The following is a 22,895-nucleotide window of genomic DNA, read 5'->3' as shown; positions in this document are numbered from 1 at the left end:
AGGCCGGCACAAGTGGCAATTAATTTGTCATTAAAAATAAATAAACATAGGAAAAATTCCTTAAAAAAGGCCCAAAAAAGTAAAAATAAAATTGTTCACTTTATATTTACTTTTCTAAGTCTGAAGAAGTAATAAATAAAAACAACTGTCAACAACATGAAAACCTTTTTATGCTGGTCAGCATAAAAATGAGTGAAGTATATTATCTTTTCTCTAACAGATTTTCTAATTTTCTTTAATTTTTAGACAAAATTTTTTGAATATCAGTATGAGATATAAACTGATGCCATTATGCTATTAATAATATAACATATATAATATAATCAAACTTTCATCAATAAACAATACTGGTAAAAAAAAAAAATTATTCAAATTATTTGAAGAAAATATATAAAATATTGGATAAAAAATCTTTTTCACAAGTTATATGAAAGAAACTGGCACCAAAACTACCTCAGAATCTTCCACTACAAAATAAAACAAAAGGAATCATTGAAATTGGTCTGTATGATGAAATGTAAGGCCTGAGCATACTTAAGGGGACTAGGATTCTCTACATAATCTAATATTAACATGGGTACACTTTCTCTAATTTTTTTTTTTTTTGTTTGTTTGTGGACGAAAAACGCCTGGGCGTTATCATCGCCCGGTAGTTATTAATAACTCCGAAATAATAAACTATACAAGGTGTAAACGTAATATTAATCATATAATAAAAATTTACTAAAACAAGCCAAGAAGGCAAAATAAAACTCAAAACCAATACCACAGACAAAGTTGATAAAATATAAAAGTTAAAATAATAGAATAAAGAAAGTATAAAAACTTACCTAACTCTGATGGGTTGTGCAAAAGTCCCCTTCCCGGATAGTAAAATTAAACACATAGAACCAAAAAATCAAATTGAAAATAAATGTTAAAATTATTAAAAAAACTCTCCTTACAGAAAAACATATATGAGCATATTAAATCCTTTGCAGTAACCCGATACTATGCAAAAAGAGAAACACCCGTTCCAAAATCCCGCTATCGTTGCACAAGATATCACGGATGTTTCTGGGTATATTAAACTGACGACGCAAAGCCGCATAACATATGCAGTCCATGAGAATGTGGTGCACAGTCATGCGGCAGTTGCATCGTGTGCACAGGGGTGGGTCTCCTCCTGACATTAGGTATTCGTGTGTGACCCTCGTATGTCCCAACCGTAACGTAACGTAAAGCAGAGGATCACTTCCTCACGACGAGAGTTACTGCAAGAGGAGCCCCATGGCAACACTGAATCCTTAATCCGTCGGAGTTTATTATCGACGGTAGTCGTCCAGTTACTTTGCCACCTTGCTCGCAGTGATTGTTTTATATGATTGATAAAATCAAAGGTAGTAACTCGGGTGGTGAAAGGAGGTTGAATACACGCTTCCTAGGCAGCAGAATCTGCTCTTTCGTTACCTAGAATTCCAACGTAGCTAGGGATCCAGCAAAAACCTACCTCCCTGTTGCGTTTACCTAACTCAACGATTTTATCATAAATGTCAATGACGACAGGATGTCTGGAATAAAGGCTTTCCAACACCTGGACAACACTGTACGAGTCACTGCAAATAAGAATGCTCCTATATTTAGGGTCAACGATACTTAGAGCCCTATCCACAGCGAGTAGTTCCGCGGTGAACACACTCGTAACACCGGGTAGTACAAACATATAAGTCTGTACATTGATAACAAAAGCACAACCAACGTTACCGTCATGCTTCGACCCATCAGTGTATATCACCACACCTGGGTTCGACTTGGCGAACCCACCGGGTTGGTCTAGTGGTGAACGCGTCTTCCCAAATCAGCTGATTTGGAAGTCGAGAGTTCCAGCGTTCAAGTCCTAGTAAAGCCAGTTATTTTTACACGGATTTGAATACTAGATCGTGGATACCGGAGTTCTTTGGTGGTTGGGTTTCAATTAACCACACATCTCAGGTATGGTCGAATTGAGAATGTACAAGACTACACTTTATTCACACTCATACATATCATCCTCATTCATCCTCTGAAGTATTATCTAACGGTAGTTACCGGAGGCTAAACAGGAAAAAGAAAGGGTTCGACTTGGCGAGGAGAAACTGAAACATCTGCCGGAAAACAATAGGTGGCGTGGAACGTTTATCGTACGTTGTAAGATCAAACGTAAAATTTACATAGTTTATTCTCCAGGGGGGATTCGAGCACGGACATGATGGAAAGAACGAGAGAGTGTCAACACTCATACGCTGCAGCAGACGTCGTGTAAGGACACCCACAGGCGCAGTACAACGTGGACGGTCCTCATACTTCCTCAAATTAGAATTCTTAAGAACTGGGTCGAAAGCTGGGTGATTCGGCTGTCCGCTGAGGCGGAAAAAATAATACAATAAAAGCTGGTCTCGTCTATCCCAAAGTGATGGCTCGCCACTGTCTACAAGTAAGCTTGCGATAGGGCTCGATCTAAACGCACCTGTGGCAAACCGAAGAAAAGCATGATGCACACCGTCCAGCATTTTAAGTACGGTTTGACGAGCTGAAGAATAGGCGACACAACCATAATCCAAACGGGAACGAACAAGGGAGTAGTAAAAACGTAACATACATGACCGATCGGCCACCCAGTTGGTGTTACTAAGGACCCGCATCATATCTAAAAGTTTGAAACATTTTGTCCTCAATTCCTTTATATGTTTGATCCAGGTAAGACGGCTATCAAAAAGCAAACCTAGAAACTTAACGTAAGGAGAGACAGCAATAAGCTCTCTGCCCAGAAAACCCCGCGGATTAGAAGGGTTCCGTAGCCGAGAAAAGACTACATACACATTTCGTCTTGTAGGGTGAAAATGTGAAACCAGTAGTCCTTGACCAAGCTTCAAAGCAAAATATAGTGTTCTGCATCAGTTTCTCCGCAGTGGGTGTAGAGCGGCTGGCAACGTAAATAACAAAATCATCAACGAAAAGAGAACAAGAGACAGGAGCCTGTACACAATTGGTAATCCTGTTTATGGCCACAGAAAACAAGGTGGCACTTAATACACTACCTTGAGGTACACCATTTTCCGAGATGACACTGTCTGAAAGTGAATCGTCCACACGAACACAAAACGTTCGGTGATTTAATAACCCCCAGATATAAGCAAGCATATTGCCATTGATTCCCCACCTCCTAAGGGTGTCAAGAATGCCACGTCACCAGGCCGTGTCGTATGCCTTTTTTATATCGAAGAAGATAGAAACGACGTGTTGGCGGTTCAGGAAGGCGTTTTGTATGGTTGTCTCCACTGACACCAAATGGTCAATGGAAGATCTCCGTTGTCGGAAACCACACTGTTCCGAAGAAAGAAAGCCATGTTTCTCCAAGTACCATGCAAGCCTGCGGTTTACCATTCTCTCCATTACTTTACACAACACGCTTGTTAAAGAAATAGGGCGGTAGCTTGAGGGATCGGTTTTGTCTTTACCAGGCTTTAGTACTGGTATAACAAACGCTTCTGACCAGCCGGGCGGAAAGACTTGTTCGGAGAATAAACCATTGTAAATACTCAAAAGATGTTGTAGTGCTGAGTTAGGAAGGTGTGAAGGCATACAAAGGCAAACGTTGTCCGGTCCAGGGAAAATGTCACGTGAGTTCTTAAGTGCGTGCAACAATTCTTTAAGTAAGAATGGAGTGTTCAATTCACCAACCGAAACACCAATATTTAACGCCAACATTTCCATCCGTGGTTTATGTCTCTGAAAGTCGTTACTATATGATGAAGTGAGGGACACCGAGCGGAAAGATTTTGTTAAAGTATTTTCTACAGCCGAAGATGATGTAAGGAGCTCTCCTTCATCGATGAGACCGAGAATAGACTGCCCTGGCGACCAAAAATTGCACGGATTTTTTTCAACACAGTAGACGTGGGAGTAGTACGTGAGATGGTGGTCACATACTTCGTCCATGAATTTCTCTTAGCGTTCAAGAAGACCCGACGGCATACCGCTCTAGCCCTGCGGTACAAATTTAGATGTTCAGTTGTAGGTCTATTATTGAATTTGTGTAGTGCCCGCCGTCGATTCTTAATAGCATATTTGCAATATCGTTCCACCACGGAACGGAAGGACGTGTAGGATTACCCGATGTTTGTGGGATATATCTGCTGGCAGTTTCAAGAATTATGGACGAAAAATCATTTTTCTAATGAACAAATGGATCAAACATTATGAAACTTTAACTACAGTTTCCTTATACATTTGTACACCTTCTGAAATGATTTTTTTTTAAACAACTGTTTTCAAATTTTTTTGATCTTGTACTAGAAAAAACTCTAAATTTATAAGTTTTTGAATTCCACTATTTTTAAGGAACATTCTTCTAAAATATCATTACTTCAGCATGTGTAACTACTGAGCTGGGCAAATTAAAAAAAATTATCAAAATCCATTCAGCAGTTCTTGAGAAAATGTTCCTTAAATGCAAAAAACAAACTTTTCAGAAAATGGCAAAATTAAAAATAATGTGATTACTCTAATACATTCCTGCATCATAGGCTGGTTCACCCTCTGAATCTTCTTCCACTAGCTTTCTCTTGACTCTTCTTTGGCACGTTTTTCAAATTGTGAAACCTTTTTCTCTGAATTGCTTACTCTTTCAAGATCATCTTTTCATAGCAACCACCATCCTATTACCACACATCAAGCCGCATCACATTTAATTATGATACCGTCATTAAATGTTGCTATAGCATCATATACACCAAACTCCAATTTACTGAGTGTAACAAAGTTGTTTTTAGGAACTCTTGCTCACACTTTCATTAATATTCTGCATTTTTCCATGTGTACATTTTTTCAAGCGAGTAACATCTGCCAACTCTCTTAATATGAGCTTTATTACTTCCATAACTGCTCCAGGAATACCATTTTTATGCTAGTATTTTCCTCCAGTTACGAATGCTTTGTTATATCTACACCAGGAGGGCAAAAACCATGAACTGGTTTCTTCCCTGTTGACAGTTTATGAAAATAAAGTGCCCACACAGCTTTCTTCATGGCATTCACATGATTTACATTCCTTCTTATGGCTAACTCACAGTAAGTTTGTAACTAATCTACTAACCCATCTGTCAATCTATTCTTGCCACCTACGGGTAAATTGTCAGAAACTTTTTGGCCATTAATATTTTTCTTTTGTCTTGTCTTTTTTTCTTTTCTTTTGTTTTCCAAATCTGGCACTTCTGTAGATGACCTACACACTCGAGCTTTGATATACCAACATCCCCTCATGACTTTGCTTTCAGTTCTACAGATTTGAAGCTTTTGGTGTCACCATTCCCAAGTTATCTTACATAATGTACATTATATTTATTAATGACCTGCAGAATAAGTTATTTACTCGAGCGATCCATACTAGTCCCCTTATAATTAGCCTGGCAGTTGTCATCATGATCACTACTTACACAATGACAGTGCTTTGTAACTACTTTGATATCCATTACTTTACCAGTGTCAATACAATTAACTACACCATTTAGAAATGAGTGGGTACTCATCTCTAAATGGTGTAGAAGTGCAGATTCATTCTGCCACATCTCATTGAATGAAACAGATATATCTCTTTTACTTTGCCCCTCAACATTATTTTCTACCACAACTTCTTCTACAGCATTTATCAAAGATATTTCAGCAAAATTTATAGCTGCCTGTCTCAAAAATTTGACTACACACTAAATTTTGCAGGGGGCTGAGATACACTTAGAATGCCAAATAACATCTGACCTACAGTTAGGCCTTTACCTATTAACCTCAAGCCATACACTACACTAGTCTTAGATTAGTATAAGGGTTTACCTGATTTTTTATCAACTGCACTTCATACATGATTTATTTTAGAAATATAGAATTTCTCTACAAAACCGCATTGACCATAAAATATTTCTGACCGTGAAACTAAACTTACACAGAAGTCACCAATCCTTACACCTTAGCCGTTAACTTTAGTTGTTTGCACAGAGTTGTGTAATAATGAACTTTAAGGTAATTCTACATAAATTATTTTGTTGCAGTTATTAGTAGGTGAAAATATTTATCAAACTGTGAGACTGATTATTTTTCGAAGAACTACATGGTTGTTTTGTACATGCACTCGCTTCTAGATTACCAATATTGGCAATGTTTATGTCGCCGTCATGTTTCTTTTTCCTGTAGCTTACCCTTTTCTTAAAAACTCTGTTGCTAAATCTAGGCATTTTTACAATAAAACAAAACAAAGCACCTCAAAACAAAACCTATTTAAAAATAACACTACTTCAAACAAAATTATAACCTCCAACGTAATAAATACGAAACATACATAATCAAAGAACCATGTGTTTTAGTAATCAATTTACCAATGGTACCAATAGAATTAGCAGGAAATATTGAACAAAATGATATCAATAACATGAAATTCTGATCAGTATTTCAAAAGTTACAGCTAAAATTACACGAGATACAGTAACTTATTATATTTTTTTTATCGCATAGAATTGTTGTAAGCCCTTAAACGATATATCAAAATGTTCACAAAATTACGCTGCTTTATATGACGCAAAAAACAAAAAATGAATTTTTTTTAAATTTCCTTGTCCCCTGAAAAGAAATGAAGAAATGTAATAATATTTATACATATGAGTTAATTTGAAAACTTTTTTCGAGATCTATTTAATAAAGTATTCTTAAATAAGTAGTTATTATATTTATTATTTGTTTGGATGCATATTTTATTTCTAAGGAAAGACAGATAAAAAAAAGCTGCAAACAATGTAGATTAATTATTTTTTCGAATTTAGACTAAGAACTTCGTAAAATAAGATGTTTAAATTTAACCTCGTCCAATGACAAAGTTACTTTTACCCATTTATTATCACTCATTTAAAGTAGTGAACTCTACATGTAAGAAGTTATAAACTCTGTTTCACAAAGTGTTCTGATATTTGAACTGAACAATTTAAAAAATAAAATAAAAATTTTATTTTGACCATCGCAATTAAATTTGGAAACTAGCATTTATAAAAAAATAATAATAAATAAAAACACACTCAAGCTAACAGATACAAACGTTTTAAATTTAGAAAAATAAAATTCTACTTTTAAGTCTAGAATGTATTATTTCTTGGATTTAGAAATAATAACATAATGTATGTATTAAGAAAGCATAAATATTGAATCCTAATTTTATTTTGGATAATAAAGAATTATTTCTTAATATGAATATTTCTCTTTGACATAACTAACATCATAAATAATGCCTCACTGACAGATTAATTATTTGAAAATTAATCATTCAGAACCTTTAACAATGCTTTTGTAAGTCATAAAGTTATTGTTGCAGAATTTTGTGAAATTAATCAATATTTTCAGTGATAGAATTGTTTGATTTTATCATGTGTGGTATTACTGTAATTGATTTTCCCCCTGTGAGATTGATTATTAAAATATTAAGCCATAAACATTTTCTGCTATAACATTTTGTGATAAAAATTCTAAAATAATTTATACCCTGTACAGGAGCCAGTTCATCACTGTCATATAGTAACAAAAAATAAATTTCCGTAAAAAAATTAAAAGTGAAGTACAGTAGGAATTAATAGATAATTCTCTTGAAAAACTGAAAGTTTAAATCCATCAATATTCTTTGAAAACTTTGCTGCATGATGAAATCCAAGAATGTTTTGTTGAATATTAACAATAACAGCATTCATTTTAATATATGTGTTACGTGAAAATTAGTGAATTTTCACTTAATTTTATTCAGTTTATTAAAAGCCAGAAACGAGTTACATAACTTTGCTGACCTTGCCAGCACATTTATCCTAGTTTCCTTATAAGATAATGAACCATAATATTTGAATGAAGGATAGTTGGAAAATGAGGTATTTAAATTAATTCTCTAATATACTGACTATGCAAACAGTTCTGCTACTTAGTTACCATCAACTTTTAATTTAAAAATGTGTTTTAAAATATATTTTATATAAGAATGTAAAAGTGAAATTAAAAAAAAAAAATTTTTTTTTTTGTCTCCATTCCTTTATGGGGGATTTGGGTGAGAAAAAACACTATTATGTATTACTTTAGCTACCTAAGGAAATTAAACTATGTGAAAAAACGTACCTACCCTTTGAGTAAAGTTTTGAGATATAGTACTTATGAGGTCTGTTTCTCTCTCTCTCTTGGTAATTTAAAAAAAAATGAAATGGCATCAATGCCCAAAATTCAGATATCATCATGCCAGATTTCAACTAAATCAGTCCAACCAATCTAGAGGTATTAAGCAAAAAATAGGCCCACATATATGCAGACATTTGTATATACATACATTGTTTTGGAATTTTTCAATGTTAAAATTGTGGTTTTTGATAAAGGAAGTCATGAAACATCAAGATCTGCAAAACTTCCGTTATGAAAAATTTGACTTGGTTTAGCATACTTTCTCTTATAATAAATAGTAACCTTAAGAGGTTTTGTTTTTATTTTTTTGTGAAAAATAAAAGCATTAAAATGCATTAAAAAAGTAAGATGTAAGATGTAAAAAAGTAAGATTTACGTGGATGATAATCATATCTATATAAAATAGAATAAAACCTGAATTAACCTTCCTATTATTAAGATATAATCATTTTCCTTCCTTCTTTCATTTTAATATTTGTGTATGCATTACTTTTTCAACGTTTTTAATTTGTTTTTAACTTTTTGTAACAGATAGGACTTTAAAAAAATACATGAGTAAGCTTTACATTCTTGTCAACTATTCAGAAAAACGTTTGCAAGTTTCATGAAATTGTCCAAATTTAAAGAAAAGCCATTGTTCCAGATAAAAATCTTTATTCTGATATTTTTCTTACATAAAAAAAAACTAAAATAATCATTAAACTTGATAATAATTAATTTTAAAATTAAAAAATACTTATGTTCAATAGTTTTAGCAACCTAGGTTAAAGTGATTAAAATGTTGGTTTCTATTAGCATCATTACATCTAATTCTGATTGTATTTGTATATTAATTTTGATTACCAATAGGTGATCAAACAAGGAAATTAAAGCAAGCAAAGCATTCATCATTATGAAGATGTTTCATCGAAATGAGGGTAAGGAGTGAAATACAATTGTTGTTGAGGCTCGTAATAAAAAAGGAAATATAGGGATTTGAATTTTAGATCAAAGAAGAGTGCTGTCTGAGTCTTGAATTACTATTGCTCAAATGTGAAATATAAATCTGCCATCAGTAGAGCAATATTTGATGTGGTTGTTTTCATAGTTGTTATTCAAGGAATTATTTTCATTTTATTTTGAAACTTACCTCACAACATTCTAGTGATGGCTTGTGTATAGGCACTGTGGAACTGCAGCACCCCCTATATCCACATCCACTTGAAATTATCAATAACATTTAATAAAATCAGTCCTTTTTTCTTTAATTCTTTCTTTATACTTTTACAATATATAATCCTTAAGCTTAATGTCAGTACCCATACCCCAGTTTACGAAAAGATATAAAAATCTTTGTATGGAACTGTGTGCTTGACAGTTCAGTAGCATGGTGTTTGACTGTTGTTGCATGCGCACATAGGAAGCTGCATGCTAGGCTGTGAGGGAGAGAGACAGCACTGTTGCTCCTGCAGTGTTGACCCTAGTGTGCTGGTGAAAGGTAATTTTTTTTTTACTCAATGTGTGTATGGAACGTTCCTTGTTTGTTCCCTTTACTAGTTTAGTCAGTGGAAAGAATATGAAAGTGGTTTAGTTGTTTTATCAATAGTGATCAGAAGATGACAGAAAGCAAGGGCTCTTTGATTCCCAAATCTGTCCAAAAACACGCTGGAAGGGCAAAAGAGAAGGTAATTAGTAAAAGTGAATTTTGTATTTGTTTCTGTGTAAATAGAAATTTAAATTAATGACCATTGGACTATAGCGTTTTTAAGTGGACATTCTATTAAGTTATTACCTAATAATACTAATAAATATTATCTATATTGACATTTTATTATTTAATTGGTTAAACCGAATACGGTTTTTAAGCAATGTGCTTAAAAATTGTGTACAATATTCTTGATAAAGTGTAGAATCAGATTATTATTCTACTTCCAGCTATTCTATTTGATTAATTTTTTTTTCGGTTTTTATATTTTACAGAAAACTTTAACCATGGCCTTGAAAAGCCCAGAAAAAATTTTCTGGAGGAGCACCCCTATTAATTTTAGTTACGAGCCACCACTGATTCTATAATTCTATTTTAAGTTTTACATTGGTCTCAGTGTTTAAAATTTATTAAGTAATTTTTATGGGACATCTAATCAGATACAATTCAATATACTGAACTAATTTTCTTTAATCTAGCATTAAATGCAAATATATCAAGCAAAAGGTTATTCTGACCTTAATTTGTATAGGGAAGTCTCTGTTTTAAAGTAATATTATCAGACTTGACAATTTTCACAAGCTATAAGATTCATATCTCCATCTAAAAAAAATCATATCATATTTGTGTGAGTGTGAGTTAGTGAGGGGGTGTGTGCGCACTTGTACGCACATTTATTGGGTGCAAGTCTGTTATTACTAAAAGAAAAAAATAAATTGCTGAGTTTGAATCCCAGTCAGGGAAATTATTTTTCATCGGCTACAAATGTGCGTTCTATATTTCTATGCACAAGCTTCAAGCTTATATGGTGAATTGTTTATCAAAAAAACAAAAGAATAGTAATATTATATTAAATATACGTATATATACATGACATATATATATATATAAATATGACATCCGTGTGTATATATATATATACACATATACATATAAAATTTATTTATAAAAATATGATAAGAAGATTAAATAATATTTTACTCACCTGTACTGACAAGAAGCCCTTCATTTAACCAATCCAAAAAAGCGTCATAATCCACTCCTTTTCTAATATACTGCACACTACTCAACAAAGTCTAAAACCAAATCGAGTCAGGAGTAATAATTAAAACAACTGCGACTATTTAATACAAGAACAGTGTAAATAGAGATCATGAAATAACTTTATGAAAGGTATATTGGTTATCATAATAAATAAAATAAATAATTAATCTATAATTTTAAATCCTTATATTACATTTTATATTACAATCTGACATAAAATCTATCATTTTTCTGTGTTGTTCAGTACAAAATCACACCATAACATGATTATTTCCTTGATTTGAATATGATGGTCCAAAAGGTATTTTTTTTTTTTTTAACTGTATCACTAGTATTATTATAAAGATCAAGTAATATCTTACAATCTCTTCTGAAAAATTGTCAATTGATGAAAAAGTTTGAGATAGTTCAACTTTGCTATATTGACACAGAACTGGCTAGAAAAAGGGATAATTTATATTCAATACCAAGAATTCTTTAGGTGGTCATAATCTGCCATCAAACAAAATATACTCACTTCCCTAGTTGGTTGTATGTGTATTGACAAAGTACATAATTTTACTTTTGGTAAAAAGTAATTTTAATTTTAAAATAACAGAGAGAAAATCTTTAATAAGTATATAAATTATTTACCTCAATGTCTTCTGGCTCATTCAAAATTATCAATGGAATACCAAGAGACCAAAGTTTAAATACTGGTCCATATTCTTTACATAGTCGTCCAAAAAAGTTCAACATATCTAGAAAAACAAAAAAATGGCTTTTAGTTTACTAGTAGCATATCAAATAATTAAAGATTGTTTACAGTATTTAAGTTACTGTTATTTAAAAAAATAACAGTAAGTTTTCCACTCATGAATTTGACAGATGGAAGACTTGGGGGTAGCCATTCCTACAATGGAGAATTTTTCTGGAGACAACTCTGAAGAAGCTCTGTATAATCTCATGGTCCTAATATGGCAAAGAAATGTAAAGTTAAGTCCATCAAATCTCAAAAAGGGATTGCTGTAAATGACTAGTAAATGTTGTCATTCTTAGTTCCATTGAAACCTAGATTTCTAATAATAAATATAAAGTACTGAAATTTAAAGAAAAATTTGAATTAAATAGTAAGGTAAACCAAAGCCAAATCTTTTGGTTGGTGGAGGGGTGTTTAATAGATTTTACTGAAAACAATTTGAATAAAAAAAATCCCTTTTTGCATGCTGGTAGGCAGAGGAAGATTTCACCAATGCTAAGTAGGGGATAAAAAAGATTTCCATCTTAAAGTTAAAAAAAAAGTTCAAATTTACTCAATACAAGAATGGTTGCACATGAAAAAAATTTCATATGTTTAGCATACGATAAGCCCCATCTACTTATAATTCCAGTCATTTATAATTTTGGTCATTTCTTGCAGTAAGGTTAGTCATATCAAAAATTGTTTTAGACAAAATTTTATGTAATGTTTAGAGGAATAACAATCACTTTAAAACGATTCGATATACTGTGCCTATTAAGGGAGATATGATTTTTTTTTGTCTTTGAAACCCCATTTTTTTCACCTCCTTGGCCAATGGCTGTGGTATCAAAAAACTTTACTTACATAAGTTTCAGGCCCTTATCTACAGAATAGTAGGAACGTTAAACAAATTCAATATTTTACTTAGTATGAAAGTTTTCACTAATTTTTGTTTTTTCAAAAAAGCCCCCCCCCCATTTCCACCCTAATGGTCCGATTTTGGCCATTAATGAACTTGACCGAGATTTTGGGATGAGTTATTTTTAAAGAACAATTTGAAAGTGATTGGCGAAACATTACAGCAGTTATCATGTCCACAAGAAAGTGAAGTATATACATATATATAAATGTATATATAAACTTTTGAGCTGACGGTGTGGTATTGGGGTCTGGGGATGTGAAACGTGAAGATATTTAAACATTTTCCGAAAGTCGAATCATGGTACCAATTACAGTAGGTAGCTTTCTTATGAAATCTGCCTAACAAGGTTGCTTTAACACTAAGTTAATTTATAAAAATGGTAATTATTGTTATCAAAGTAAAGATATTGTGGAGGATATTTTATTTTAGGATTGATAAAATGAATATCCAATAAAATTTATGGCATGTATTTCAACATTGTCAGAGGTTTGTTTTATGAAATAATGAAAAACTCTATACATTATATTTTTATGCATAATTTATAATTATCAGTTGCTTGTTTAACAAAAATTATTTACAATGCATTGTTTAATTTTGATATTTCAGATGGATGTAAAGGTTTTAAGTTGTGAAGAGAATATTTCTATGGGTTTCTTGAATTAATTTCTTGTCCAGAACGAGCCTCTTTTGAAGGGAGTAATTTAAGACTTTAATTGCCAAATTTCAGATGTAGTTTTCAAGATAATGTACAAATATTGTGAATTTAAATTTAATTATTTGTACAGAATGTATGCAACATAGGATTTATTGAACCTTATTTGAAATAGAGGGTTTATGCTAAAAAAGTAAGGTTAATTATATTGTTAAGATTGAATAATTTCCATAAAACTAGGATTTGTCATAAATCTTGGTTCAGATTTTATAGTAATAATATATGTAATTGCTGTAATTTATTTGATTATATTTCTACAAGGATGTTGCATTTCTTGTTTCATTATCCTCTACTGGAAATGGTAAGATTTTATTCTTTTGGCTTTTATATTTAAATGGTCAGAGGAAAATTACATTGATTTACTAATTTTTGTCTTTCTGTAACAGATTAGTTCTAAATATTTAACCTGCCTAAAACTTTTGAAGTTTATAACCAGCAAAGTTGTATGTACATTTTTTTGACTAAGTAAGGTAGTTAACTTATGATAGGTATGATAAAGCTTTGTCTAAATGATTAATAATTACATTTTAGTAGTTGTTTATTTTTGTTAAATATAAAATTAGTCAAGGTAGGTTGTTACATTTTTGTTTTTACATCTGCTATCTGTTTAGTTCAAATAATAAGTAAAAAAATAAATATATAATAAACAATTGATAGATTATTTTATGATATGGTTAACACTGCATATCTTCACTTTTACTTACTTTTGTTTCTTTATTGATTGTAGATCTTACATTATTTGGCTTATGAAAGAATAATTTAATAATTATATTGATTACTATATGGAGTTCACTAAAGACTGGATAATTTTATATATATATATATATAAAAAATTTAGTAAGAAATTTTTATTCAGGGCCCCTTCTTGCAAGAAAGGATCTGTTTTTACCTGTATATAAGAGTCAATCAACAAATAAAAATGTTTGCCGCCCATGAAATAAAGGACATTGTTATTGATCAACAATGGTCATTGGTTGATTGATGGTGGACTTGCATGTTCCATTGATTCTGAAAGCTATCCTAGCGTTAGCTTAGGATTAACAGGGCTTCTTAGCCTGACTAGGAAGTATTCTACTGAAGGATCTATTTCCCTTTTTAGGGATATGTTCAAGGCAGTGTCTGTTCTCTGGTTTTTTATCAGCATCTGATATCAAATGTTTAAAACACTCATCATTTGCTCATTTTTGCAGAGGTCATACTTTTAATTTGATTTAAATGTGCATCTGCCTCATAGTGGGCCTTATAAAGTGATAAAGTTTTTGTTCTACAAGGCACATGGCAACGATTTCTGGTGTAAGCACCCTGCAACAATCAAGAATTGCCCAGTTAGAGTTCACCCTGGTCCATCTTGTGCTCTTTTGCAGTGCAGGGGCTGTAATCAGTGTATTCATAATTGCTTACACTTACGTAAACAATCCAGCAGTGGCTAAGAGGTGCGAAGAGTGAAAGGAGGATAATCAGGCCACCAACTGCGTGGTGATGATCAGATGTGATCAGTTGCCGCATTTGTGGGCTTATTACCCAACAAAGTAGTAGATATCAGTGAGAAAGAAAAATAAATTAGCTTAGCTTATCTTATCTGCTTAGGGAAATACTGGCAAAGAAGTTGATTGTAGAGTATGGAGAATCCAGGCGTATTAGAATGAAGAGGTTTTCGAGAGGGGAGTGTAGAATGCTTCCATCTTTTCCTCTGATGATGTAAGCCAAGCCAGTCAGGCAGGTACGTCCACAATTTGGTCGGGTACCAAAATTTAGGCTAATTAGTGATTTCATTAAGGCTGGGGCCAGGGCTGGTAGTTCTGTATACTTATCATGTCACTATTAAACTTGTTATTGGTGGTCTTGATTTCTTTGTTGTCAGTGTGAATTTTCAATATAGAGATCCCACTGAGGAACGTTTACAAAAGTGGCATAGAATTCATGGTCTTTTTGGTAACTGTCCTGTAGTACTAGGTACTGATATAAATGCTAAGTCGCTTCTTTGGCATAGTGGATGGTAGTGACACAGATGATAGTGGTGAATTATTTGTAGGTTTTGTTATGCAGTATGGATTAGAGGTTTTCATTGTTTTTGGTGAGTTGTGAACATAAATTATACTAGAATGGTAGATGGAAGGAAATTGTTTGCGGGAGTGAATATTGATATTCTGTTGGTAGGAGTATTTCTGGTAGGGTTGATACTTGTTCTGTTGTTGATGATTATTCTAGTGATCATCGATTAAGTATTTTTGAAATAGTTAGGGAGTAGGGAGTTGCAAGACACTTACATATGCAATGTCCCTGCTCAGCAGGAGCACTTCCTGCACAGGAAGGCGCAGTGGCTTAAATCTGTTAATATTTCCTCCACTAGACTCTGTATCTTAGACTGAAGTCAAGTTCATACTCAGTTGGAAGACCTGGCACAAAGATATTCTCTGGCTTTCATAGATGCCACTGAGAATTCTATTTCCTGTAGTTCGGATCGAGAGAAAATTGCCCTTTGATGAACTAGACAGTTGTCTTTGTTGAAACAAAGTCTGTGAAATGACTTAGGAGAGCCGCTTGAAAGCAAGGAAATAAGAACCTTTGGGGTATTGTATATAGTCCTATGACATAAATGTAAGAAAAATATCCTTTTTCAGCCCTCGAAAAAAATAGCATCATGGAAGATGCTATTCTTAAATTTATGAACATGGTTTCTTCTAGTGAGTCTGAGTATGTCTTAGGCATCTTTCTGGGTCGAGGCTTTTATCAGGGAAGTTTAATAATGTGTGGTGTTTTTTTGCCCTATTTCAGTTGTAGAAGCATGATTATACGCAGAATGTGTTATATAGTTATTTCAGTAATCGAGACGTCGTTATTCGAGATGTCATCTTAGAAGTAGGAAAAACGCTATCTAAAAGTTGTCCGCAAGTTTAGGATCCATGCTCTGGGTTGTTGAATTCGATAATTTGATGTGGTTGAGGTTACCTTGTGGATGCCGCATCATCGTGTCTGTGGATGATGGGCTTTTCTGGTTAAAGGAAATCCAAGGAATGAAATTGAATTCAGGGCCGCCCAGGCTTGTGAGATTCTCCAGTTGTGGAGTTTGCAATATAAGATGGTGTTTAACTTAGAAAAAACAACGATGATGTTCAATGGCAGACTAGTCGTTACACAATGACTTTGTGTGACAATAGTGAATCATCGAGAGTCCAGGTTCTCCTTTTTTGTTATCTGTGATTGATGTTTATAGGACTGTCTCTCGAGAAGAGGTCCTTGTTTTTTCTGGTATTAAGTCGATCGATATGCTTGTGACTGATTGCCAAGTACGTTATAATGCCAAGAAGATAGATCAACTTAACTCTGGATGCATAAAAGAAATAAACAACCAAGGTTTCCATTTATGGCAGGTCAGGTGGACTGAATCATCTGATGGCCAAAAACAAATGATGTTTTTTTCTTGATGTGAGAAGTATGCAAGTTGTTAGATAGAAACATCATATCACACAGTTTCTTTCTGGACATGGTGCTTTTCGAGATAGGTTGGCCATATTTGGTTTGATTAATTCAGATTTGTGTCCGGAGTGTAGGACCATTGACGATGTGTATCATGTCTTAGATGCCCCAGGTACAAAGCTGAATGTAAGTAGCTAGAGCACTTGTGAGGTTCAATTCTGGTTCTCATCTGCAAGTTAATTGGAAAACTGAATGGGAATAGAACATAGTTGCTGGCTTCCTTAGATTCTTAGCCTTGCAAAGGATGGCTGAAGGAGTCTAATGCTATTATAGATGTTTAGAATAGAATAGTAACTCGGGTGGTTAGGGGTTCGCCTGGTTGCTTACTTTGCCAAGATATTTGACTTTGAGCCCCGGGTAGCTGAGATATTCACTGTTAGGATGAAAGTGGACGTGTACCGAACTCTGTGATGGAGCTGAGGTATGGGAGGGTATAGACAATGACCTGGTATGTGAGGGTGTAGACAATGACCTTGCTTCCAAAAGCAGATCAGAGCAGAGAGAGATAGGGTATGTTTTCATTAGAGGCTTAAAAAATTTGTGAATCTCTCTTGATTTTTAATTAAATCAAGAGAACTTTGAGTAAACTGAATTGTAGGACAAAATTGTTATTGTTGTGATCAACACTTGTTTTATTGGTAAGAAGGTAGAATTTCTGATTTTTAAAGCCTCAATCAACTAATGATCTATGTGCATAGTCTAATTGAAGTTAGATATAGGAAGAAATTTTGTGGGAAACCTTCAGTGTTAGAGGAAGGTGCAGGGATCACACATCTGCAAATCGGTTAATTTGATAGTTCAGGGTTGTAAGTCATGGTAGGTAGTTGTGTGGAAGAGGCCATACGAAGGCCATAGTAAATAAATACATTGATAGAAATGTCTGTTGAGGCATTTGCACTGGTGGCACACTAACAGAGGCCATACTGATGACTGGGATGTCTTATCAGGTTTACAGGGTCTAAAAGATAATCTTTGGTAAAGACCATCAGGTCTAGGAATGGAAGGATTGGTGAGAACTGGGATTGTCACAAGGAGGATAGGTATCTTTTTCTATGAGGGTCAGGATATTTTAAAAAATGGTTAAAATATTTTTAGACAATATTTAAAAATGCATTTCATAATTCTAACATAGTCATCAATTGGAAATAAGAATCACGACATTAATAAAAACTAGGAATTTCATAAAAAATCTATGATAATCTGTATGATGCTTATTTACTGAAAGACTTTGTCTTTGATTTCTTTTTCACTGTTTACTTCACTTTAACCCAACATATAATGACATTTATTGACAATTTTTTCCCATTGCATATAATAAATAAAAATATGTAGCCAAAAATTCACACAAAAATCATAATTGATAGGTTCCCTGACATATTTTGTAAATGTTTTCAAGAAAATTCTGCTAACAATGAATGAATAAAATTCACTAGCTATAATTTTTGAGAAAAAATAAAGTGTTCAAATGTAAATGAACATAACATTAAGGAGGTATATTTCACTTACATAACGCACAGCTCCTACACATTCCAATGAACACACATACACAAATGATATCATTATAATTTAAAAACAAACCTTCAAATTTCACTACAGCTATTGATGGAGAGTGTCCAAAGAATAATACTTCTGGAGGTCCTCTGATTTTTTTTATCATTCTCTGTGTACGAAGTGATGGCCACTCATGGAAATCAATTATAATGCAAATAAATATGAGCAAAATTGATAATAATATTTCAAGTATCATATTTAGTAAGCACAGATTAGATTTTTGTTCTCCTGTTGAACAGTACTAAAAAAAAATCATAAAACATTTCATTAACAGAAAAACAGTTCAAATAAAAATATTACAATAAAATGAAAGTATTCATATTTTAATGAACATTAAGATTGTATTAAAAAAAAAACTTTCTTTTTTTAATGTATAAATGACAAATTCAAAAAAATATTTAATCTCCATTATTGTTTAATTCTTAATTAAAGAATCAAGCTTTGATTAACATTTTTAGCTCTTCTACTATAGTACCAAGAAAATCTACTAAAATTCAACAAAATTTTATTGTTGAATCTGTTAAAAATTACATTTTCAGTAACTTTTGTGAAATAATTTTAAAAAATGATCTCTTTAAGAATGGAATAAATCTCTCTAACTTGTAAATAATTTAAATGAATGCTATTAATATTTAAATTTTCTCCAAATCTCCCATCTAACATTTTTTCAGGGGCTCTTGAGGATTTGAGTGGTTTATTTATATTTAAATATATGATCTTAATTTTAAAAATGTTTTAATTGCCATTAAACTTGCTTAAATGATTCAGATCATTTACCTATGATTTAAAAATATTTTGAATTATTCAGGAATTACATCATAAACATGTAATAAAAAAGATGATAATTGCAGGAAAACATTAAAGACAACAGATTTGAAGTATTAAAAAAAAAAATATTGTATTGAATTAGAAAGAGTGATTCTAAAATCAACATAAACTAATAGACTAGTTTGTTTAAATTATATATGCTAAAACGAATAAAATGACCTACTCAAAATACCGTATTTATTCGAGTACCCCCCGCCCACGAATAAGCCCCGCAGATCGATTTTCCGGACCGAAAATAGAAAAAAAAAAATCGAGTATATACCGGTATTTTAAAGTGCAACAAATATGATAAAAATACGTAAATACGAAAATATTCAGAAAGTAAAGCATTTAATTCGTTCATTTAAATTACAATATTAATATTACATTAATAATTAAATACCGTAACTACTAGTTTAAATCAAATTCAGTAAGCCATTAAAACGAAAAGGAAGTATTATGTTGAAAAGAATCATTTCAATACACTTTTTAATATTGGATTTTATTTTTAATTCGTCGCTCTGCCAAAGGTAATCGCTTCACTACCATCAAGTTCATTAGATATTCCGCATTATTTAAAACTTTTCCTTATTAATTCCGTGGAAATACCTTCCCAAGCATCTTTTATCCAAACACAAATCTGGTTAAAATCTGGGCGTTTGATTCTTCCTGCAGGGGTGAGAAAGAAATTTTCATCAGCCATCCATTTACTGTACGGTTGTTTTAATGCAGATTTGAACGCTTTATTAATGCAGACATCTAGTGTTTGCAATAGAGATGTCAATCCACCTGGAATTATTACTTGGTCTGTCATACCCTTTTTTAAAATGTCTTTCACTTTATCAGTCGTATGCCTCCGATAACTATCCATTACTAGCAGATCGGTATTTTTTTTATTAAGTAAATCTCCTGATCGCTTTCGCCATACACACCTGATCCGATCTAAAATTCAGGTTTCGTCCATCCAACCTGATTCCTGTGCTCTGATAATAACTCCATTTACCTGTACGGTAGGAAGAGTTTTTCTTTTAAAAACAGAAGTTGTTTCTTCTTACGCCAGTCTCGAATGCAGTTTTCATCTACGTGAAATTTTCTTCCTGCCGCCCGATTTCCAATTTTTTCAGCCTCTTCTATAATGCGCAGTTTTTCATTTACTGTAAAAGATAGTAGACGCTGTCCTTTTGTACTCATTTTAATGCCGCAATTAAAATAAATCACTGTATTAAACTTTACAAGATAAACTAAACAGATAACATGCACATAACCGTCCACGTATACAAACAGTACAATGACTATGGCGAATAGCCAAAACGACGATGGGTAACTGATCCTGTAATAGTGTCATTAGAACCGGATGCAGCCTATACAGAATGAATCGGTTTTATAAAAATACCGTAACTTCGTTCTTATCGATAATATGAACAGGATGTTAATAATTAAGGATGTATTCTGTATAAGCGGCATCCGGTATTGATAAACGAAAGCCTAATGTAACTATATTTATGTGATTGAATTTAGGTACTTCTAAGAAAACGTTTACATAAATTATCCTGGCTAAAGGCTATGTTTCAAATAAGCCCCGCACCCTTATTTTTTCTCTCCAATCCCAAGAAAAAAAGTGCGGGTAGTATTCGAATAAATACGGTAGTTAAAAAAACGAAAAAATCTACCCTCCCGCTAAATAAATGAAATATGAAAATAGTAAGCTGGTTCAATTCTTTAAATTTTAGATTAATGGACAAAAAATAACAACTGGTGTGTTGTTAACATTCTTGCCTAATCTCGTTGATCTGCTGATTAGCAGATATTGCTCAATAATTGTTATTTGAATAGTGTTAGGTTTTTATTTATTGAACTGAATTCGTCTAGCTAATATAACGGTCAGTTTTTGGTTTCCGTTAGTTAGATTTTTCTGAGAAACAAGTAAGGTTTTTTAAGCATTTAAGTTTTAATGTTTACCATTAAAATTGTTAAAATATGATTTTAAAATATTATTTTCAATCCCTGTATGTAATAGACCAAGAGCTAAAGTTCTAAAATAGTTTACAAGTTTTGTTTCTACAATTTTTTTTAACATTTTTTTTGTAAAATCAGTAATTTTTATAAAAATCAAAAAAAGATTTCAGCTACAGGAATTTTATTATATTCCTCGAGTTATACGGAAAAAACTGATTTTTGCTAACTTACTCCTGTCCGGGCCCCTTTGCTTCCATCTACGTGTCTGCCTTTCAGGATTTGGCATCAGGGAAATTACACACGACCTCCTGACAAATTAGCAGACATTTACAGTAAAAACATCTTTAAAAAGTGAGTTCTTCTTGGAAATTAAAGGCAAAAAACTACTAGTTTTATGCATTTTCTCATTTTTTGCAAAAAAAAATTGATTTATAAAAAAACTGTAGAGCTTGGAAAGACAAACAAAATTTTTTGTTAACTTTTTTCATCCATTGCTTATTTTTCGAGATAATACGGAAAAACTGATTCTTTGAAAATTAACTCCTGGCGGTCGTGATTAAAGATGTTCTCGGAACCCTCGGAAGGATGCTTCAAATAATAAATAAATATATCAAAAAATTAAAATCTTTCTTTTTCAAATTAGCATGTTTTGAGTAATATTTATAGGATATAGACCAAAATTTTAGTGACTTATTTATTTAAAACTTATATTACACAACTTTGTTTTAATTATGTAACATCACTTTTTACATTATATTGATTATTTTTTTTTCCTTTTCCAGTACTCATTTTAACTGCTTCTTTAAATAATTTCAATTAATTATTTTAAATTAATCATTCATATTAAGTTTTATAGTTATTACTTTGTTAATTATTCTAATTCTCTTGTTAACTTTGTAACTATTTTATCATACACAATATGTAACCCTAAAAATATCTTTTTTTGTTTGCAACTTATCAAATGATGTATATAAATAAAAGTGTTTGTACGTTTGCTAATCTCGTCTAATTAACGTTAAGTTTTCAGATTAAGTATGTTATTCTATAACATTGGAGGTGATTAATCAAATTCACCGCATTTATAAAAAAATTAATCAAATTTTCAGCATTTTAAAAATTGAAAGGGTCTAATTATATACGAGGTGCGACAATAAAGTAATGAGACTGATTTTTCTTTGCAAGATGTGGCAACCCTGGAGCTTGCGTAGGCATACCATCTTTGATCTTGGTCTATAAGCTACTTCATAATAAAGCACTTTCAATAATGAAAAGAATTGTTTCTCATTTTGGGTCTGAAATATAGGTGCAAAAGCTAATTTTAACGACCCTTTAAGTAATGAAGAAAAATACAAAAAAGCTGATATGGACACCACATGACTTCCTTTTATACCTATTAAATTACATATACACATTTTTTAAAGATAAAATTAAATAAAATTTTATTTTATTAATAAGCTGTGATATTTTTCATATTTTCTTTTTTTTATGTTATTATTAAATTATTATTTTTCGTAATTGTTTTTACAATCAGAGGTTAATAATTATTAATAAATCAATATATTTAAATTAAAAAAAAAAATTAAAAAAATATATGTGTATGAAGTTGGATTCGAACCCGTCCCCTTCCCGTTGGAAGATCCCAATATTTCATTAATTAAACTTTTATTTGGCTTTAACTCTGGAACCAATGAAAATAAGTACCACTTATGATATATTGTTGAAAAGCTCTCAATGAGGGCTTAAAACTGCAGTTAAGAAAAAGTCCAAAATCCAATTTTTTTTTGATTTCGGGGTTTTTTGGACACTTATGGTTCAG

General features: G+C 32.2%; 1 protein-coding gene across 1 annotated transcript in view; it reads right to left on the bottom strand.

The window, feature by feature from the left end:
• Window positions 1–22,895, bottom strand: part of LOC142321836 (cytochrome P450 4C1-like) — a 68,311-nt gene that overhangs the window by 33,504 nt on the left and 11,912 nt on the right. The window contains exons 2-4 of the mRNA XM_075360289.1: window positions 18,344–18,557; window positions 11,567–11,673; window positions 10,875–10,965 (exon numbers count right to left, since the gene is read on the bottom strand). Coding sequence (XP_075216404.1) covers window positions 10,875–10,965; window positions 11,567–11,673; window positions 18,344–18,512 — 367 coding nt within the window. The 5' untranslated portion in view covers window positions 18,513–18,557. The remainder of the gene's footprint in view (window positions 1–10,874; window positions 10,966–11,566; window positions 11,674–18,343; window positions 18,558–22,895) is intronic.

This window comes from Lycorma delicatula, chromosome 1 (assembly GCF_047948215.1).
Source record: "Lycorma delicatula isolate Av1 chromosome 1, ASM4794821v1, whole genome shotgun sequence".
Taxonomy (NCBI): Eukaryota; Metazoa; Arthropoda; class Insecta; order Hemiptera; family Fulgoridae; genus Lycorma; species Lycorma delicatula.
The sequence above is the reverse complement of the archived record's forward strand: the minus strand, read 5'-3'. Positions and strand labels throughout refer to the sequence as shown.